General features: G+C 42.1%; 1 protein-coding gene across 1 annotated transcript; it reads left to right on the top strand.

The window, feature by feature from the left end:
* Positions 1–488: 488 nt before the first annotated feature.
* Positions 489–1,480, top strand: prune (prune exopolyphosphatase). Its single transcript, XM_034866434.1, has 2 exons — positions 489–610; positions 1,238–1,480. Exons 1-2 carry the CDS (start codon positions 572–574, stop codon positions 1,478–1,480), a joined length of 282 nt encoding a protein of 93 aa, XP_034722325.1. The 5' UTR covers positions 489–571.
* The last annotated feature ends 2,937 nt before the right edge of the window (positions 1,481–4,417 follow it).

Here is a 4,417-nt window from a genome sequence, read left to right as displayed (position 1 = left end):
TGTGTGTATAGTGTGTGTATAGTGTGTAGTGTGTGTGTGTATAGTGTGTGTATTGTGTGTATAGTGTGTGTATAGTGTGTAGTGTGTGTGTGTATAGTGTGTATTGTGTGTGTATTGTGTGTATAGTGTGTGTATTGTGTGTATAGTGTGTGTATAGTGTGTAGTGTAACTCTAACATTGTTTGAACATTGGCGCCATCTACTGTTCAATAACCCTCATAGCTGTGTTGACATAGTGTGTGTTTGTTTGTGTGTGTGTTTGTATTGTTGTTATTATTATTATTGTTATTATACATGAGTTGGTCCCGTTGGAGTAATCTCAACATGTAATTAATAAAGAGATTAATAATATTAATATTTTTAATATTAATCTTATTAATATTAATAATCTTCTCTGGTGTTTTTCAGCCTTTTGTCTGTTTTAAAATATAATTAAATCTTTTATTTTGAAGGTTTGGTTAATTATGATAACATCCTAATGAGTCTGTCTCTCTGGTCTCCAGGTGACCCCGGATCAGCCGGGGACCAGGCTCCACGTGGTCCTGGGGAACGAAGCGTGTGACGTGGACTCCATGGTGTGTGCTCTGGTCTACGCCTACTTCCTGTCCAAGGTGGGTTCAGGTCTATGCCTACTTCCTGTCCAAGGTGGGTTCAGGTCTATGCCTACTTCCTGTCCAAGGTGGGTTCTGGTCCACTTCCTATGGGTTCTGGTCTACACCACTTCTTGTCCAAGGTGGGTTCAGGTCCATGTCTACTTCCTGTCCAATGTGGGTTCTGGTCCACTTCCTATGGGTTCTGGTCTACACCACTTCTTGTCCAAGGTGGGTTCAGGTCTATGTCTACTTCCTGTCCGAGGTGGGTTCTGGTCCACTTCCTATGGGTTCTGGTCTACACCACTTCTTGTCCAAGGTGGGTTCAGGTCTATGTCTACTTCCTGTCCGAGGTGGGTTCTGGTCCACTTCCTATGGGTTCTGGTCTACACCACTTCTTGTCCAAGGTGGGTTCAGGTCTATGACTACTTCCTGTCCAAGGTGGGTTCTGGTCTACTTCCTGTCCGAGGTGGGTTCTGGTCCACTTCCTATGGGTTCTGGTCTACACCACTTCTTGTCCAAGGTGGGTTCAGGTCTATGACTACTTCCTGTCCAAGGTGGGTTCTGCAGGTGTGTGTCCCCAGTGCGGATGTGTACCTGATCAGGGTAACCAGGGTAACCAGGGTAACCTCTCCCCCCCCCCCCCAGACTGGGGACCCCGGGTCCCGGGCCGTCCCGGTGTTGAACATCCGTCAGTCTGAGTTGTCTCTGCGTCCAGACGCCGTCTTCCTGCTGCAGCAGCTGTCTCTGTCCCCAGACCTGCTGCTGTTCAGGGACCAGCTGGACCTCCGGGTCCTGGTCCACGCCGGGCGCCTGGCGCTCACGCTGGTGGACCACAACGTCCTGCCCAGGTACCAGGGCCGGGGGGGGGCAGGTAGTCATGTGATGTAGGGAATCTTGCAGACATGTAACTAGGGATGTAACGATATTTATTGCGATATTGTTAAAAAGTTCACGATAGTGTTTGTGATGATAATAGCAAAATAATACGGACATTTCTTCTCCTTTTAACAGCCAACAGTCAGTTTCTTGTTGTATTTCTGGATCATGAGAACATAAATGCTTTTAGTCGAGTACTAATGCAGTATTTCTGCGTCAAACTGGGTACTAATGCAGTATTTCTGCACCAGAGCGAGTACTAATGCAGTATTTCTGCACCAGAGCGAGTATTAATGCAGTATTTCTGCACCAGAGCGAGTACTAAAGCAGTATTTCTGCACCAGAGCGAGTACTAATGCAGTATTTCTGCGTCAAACCGGGTACTAATGATTTTATGATCATAGTGCTTTTAAAGGGTTGTAGTCAGGAACATCAATATTCTGTTGGTTCTTCTGTAATGTTCACGTTAAGAAGCAGCTAGAACAACTGTAAACAACAGTAAACAACTGTAAACAACAGTAAACAACAGTAAAACAACTGTAAAACAACAGTAAACAACTGTAAACAACAGTAAACAACAGTAAACAACTGTAAACAACTGTAAACAACTGTAAAACAACAGTAAACAACTGTAAACAACAGTAAACAACAGTAAACAACTGTAAACAACTGTAAACAACTGTAAACAACAGTAAACAACAGTACACAACTGTAAACAACAGTAAACCACTGTAAACAACAGTTAACAACAGTTAACAACTGTAAACAACTGTAAACAACTGTAAACAACTGTAAACAACTGTAAGCAACAGTAAACAACTGTAAACAACTGTAAACAACAGGGAATTCTACAGCAGAAAGGGACGTAAATCACACGCTATGTATCCCGCGATGTTCCTCCTGATTCCTTGAGCCCTTGCGCTGCTGTGTGGCGTAGTTGTTGTAGTTGTCGTAGTTGTTGTAGTTGTTGTAGTTGTTGAAGATGTTGTAGTTGTTGTAGTTGTCGTAGTTGTTGTAGTTGTTGTAGTTGTTGTTGTAGTTGTTGTAGTTGTTGTAGTTGTTGTAGTTGTTGTTGAAGATGTTGTAGTTGTTGTAGTTGTTGTAGTTGTTGTAGTTGTTGTTGTAGTTGTCGTAGTTGTTGTAGTTGTTGTAGTTGTTGTCGTTGTTGTAGTTGTTGTTGTAGTTGTTGTAGTTGTTGAAGATGTTGTTGAAGATGTTGTAGTTGTTGTAGTTGTTGTTGTAGTTGTAGTTGTTGTAGTTGTTGAAGATGTTGTAGTTGTTGTAGTTGTTGTTGTAGTTGTTGTTGTAGTTGTTGTTGTTGTAGTTGTTGTTGTAGTTGTAGTTGTTGTAGTTGTTGTTGTTGTTGTAGTTGTTGTTGTAGTTGTTGTAGTTGTTGTTGTTGTAGTTGTTGTTGTAGTTGTTGTAGTTGTTGTTGAAGATGTTGTAGTTGTTGTAGTTGTTGTTGTTGTAGTTGTTGTTGTAGTTGTTGTAGTTGTAGTTGTTGTAGTTGTTGAAGATGTTGTAGTTGTTGTAGTTGTTGTAGTTGTAGTTGTTGTAGTTGTTGTAGTTGTTGTAGTTGTAGTTGTTGTAGTTGTTGAAGATGTTGTAGTTGTTGTAGTTGTTGTAGTTGTCGTAGTTGTTGTAGTTGTTGAAGTTGTTGTTGTTGAAGTTGTCGTAGTTGTTGTAGTTGTTGAAGATGTTGTAGTTGTTGTAGTTGTCGTAGTTGTTGTAGTTGTTGTTGTTGTAGTTGTTGTAGTTGTTGTAGTTGTTGAAGATGTTGTAGTTGTTGTAGTTGTTGTAGTTGTTGTAGTTGTTGTAGTTGTTGTAGTTGTTGTAGTTGTTGAAGATGTTGTAGTTGTTGTTGTTGTTGTAGTTGTTGTAGTTGTTGTAGTTGTTGTAGTTGTTGAAGATGTCTCCTTCAGGTTTTTTGACCGGACAGGACATTCTTTGTGAGAGAATCTGCGAACCTTTCCGGGTGAAGAGTCGTCAGATGACTTCGCATATTGCTTGTGTTTCCCATGTTGTATCACAGTTTCCCGTGGCGGTGCTTGCATGTAGTCCATTGTCTGTCCCCCACCTTCTCTCCTTTTGCGTTTTTTGACACGGGGAAACCAAAATGTTTCCAGACATGTGACTTAAAAGCTGCAGGGCGTGCACAATCTCAACTTCGGGGTTGTTGTTGTAGTATCGCTGTCGGCCATGCTGGCTCGCTGTGAGCTTGTGTGGACAGCGTGCCGCGTGCAATCCTATTGGCTTAAGAACGGTTGGTATGACGACGCAGCGCAAAGGATCTTGGTCTATGTAGTTAACAATGATTTGTTCCGCGGGACTGTTTATTCCTCTTTCTTTCTGACGGACACCTGTCCTTTTATTATTGTAACCCAACCACGACGATATCGAGACACGTTTACCACCGCGATAGCGCGATAACGTCAATAACGTTACATCCCTACATGTAACTATGGAGTCTATCGGACTTAAACTGTTGCCTTAGCAACAAGGAGAAGAGGTGTTGTTGGTCAGCTAACATGATGTCATGATGGACCACACCCACCAGACTCCATGTAAATAAACATCATTTTAGCATCGTAACAAACCTTTCATTCAAAGTCAACAGAAACCAAGTAAAACTATGAGAAGCTGTTTTTGGTCTTCTCTCCACTTTACCAACCACCACAGCTCTAGTGTTGGTGGAAATAAACACACACTTTACTGATTTACATGTCAAAACATGTTGGCTCCATACACGCTAAAAGGACTGTTTTTTACATGGAGTCTGGTTGGTTCAGCGCTAGCTACGTCGTAGCTTAAAGAGGTTTTAAAAGACACGTAACACTTATTATTTTAGTGTTATTGTTATTAGGATGTTCACCACGTTGTAGGCGCACTGTTTAAATTTCTCATAATTTTCTAACTTGTGCTACGTTGGGGGGGGGGGGGGGGGGGGGG

The sequence above is a fragment of the Etheostoma cragini genome, unplaced genomic scaffold, assembly GCF_013103735.1.
Source record: "Etheostoma cragini isolate CJK2018 unplaced genomic scaffold, CSU_Ecrag_1.0 ScbMSFa_692, whole genome shotgun sequence".
NCBI lineage: Eukaryota > Metazoa > Chordata > Actinopteri > Perciformes > Percidae > Etheostoma > Etheostoma cragini.
Note: the sequence above shows the minus strand (reverse complement) of the source record. Positions and strands in the feature narration are given on the sequence as shown.